Here is a 456-nt window from a genome sequence, read left to right on the forward strand (position 1 = left end):
GTGAATTGATAATTGGGACATATTACCATGTGTTTCCATTTCCATCCTTCTCCCCAAAGGCACTGTATGAGCCATTGCTGTGTTTGTACGTTAGCTCCTTCTGGTACCCTGGGAAGCCAGATATAGTTTTAGATCACAGTGACAACTTCAAAAAACACCCCCTATGGCTTTCAAGGATGTGGGACATTTCAGCAACTGAACTTCCCTGTATCTTATCAAGCTATCATCGGCCCTAGACAAGGTGACCAAGAAGAAATATTAAACCAACTCACCTATCTCCAGGAACCCTACTGCCCGGGACCTGATTTCCTTGGTCAGCAGCCCTGACTTCTCCAGGTACTGCAAGACATAGATGATGGGAGCAAACAACACCATGTTTTGCTCCCCACAGCCACTTGGCATCTGCACCAGATTGTCTAGGTTCTGCAGGGCTGTGCCCATAATGTCTCCTGGGAT

General features: G+C 46.9%; 1 protein-coding gene across 1 annotated transcript; it reads right to left on the reverse strand.

Annotated features, from left to right (window-relative positions):
- Nucleotides 1-26: 26 nt before the first annotated feature.
- LOC107181400 (alpha-2-macroglobulin-like protein 1) lies at nt 27-444 on the reverse strand (the record flags this gene model as incomplete). The annotated part of the gene is made up of 2 exons (XM_015557172.1): nt 273-444; nt 27-108 (listed from the first exon to the last, which is right to left on the reverse strand). Coding segments are annotated over exons 1-2 (251 nt in total), but the record flags the coding sequence as incomplete, so codon positions are not given.
- Nucleotides 445-456: the final 12 nt, after the last annotated feature.

Source organism: Myotis davidii, unplaced genomic scaffold, assembly GCF_000327345.1.
Source record: "Myotis davidii unplaced genomic scaffold, ASM32734v1 C62381813, whole genome shotgun sequence".
NCBI classification, from domain to species: Eukaryota; Metazoa; Chordata; class Mammalia; order Chiroptera; family Vespertilionidae; genus Myotis; species Myotis davidii.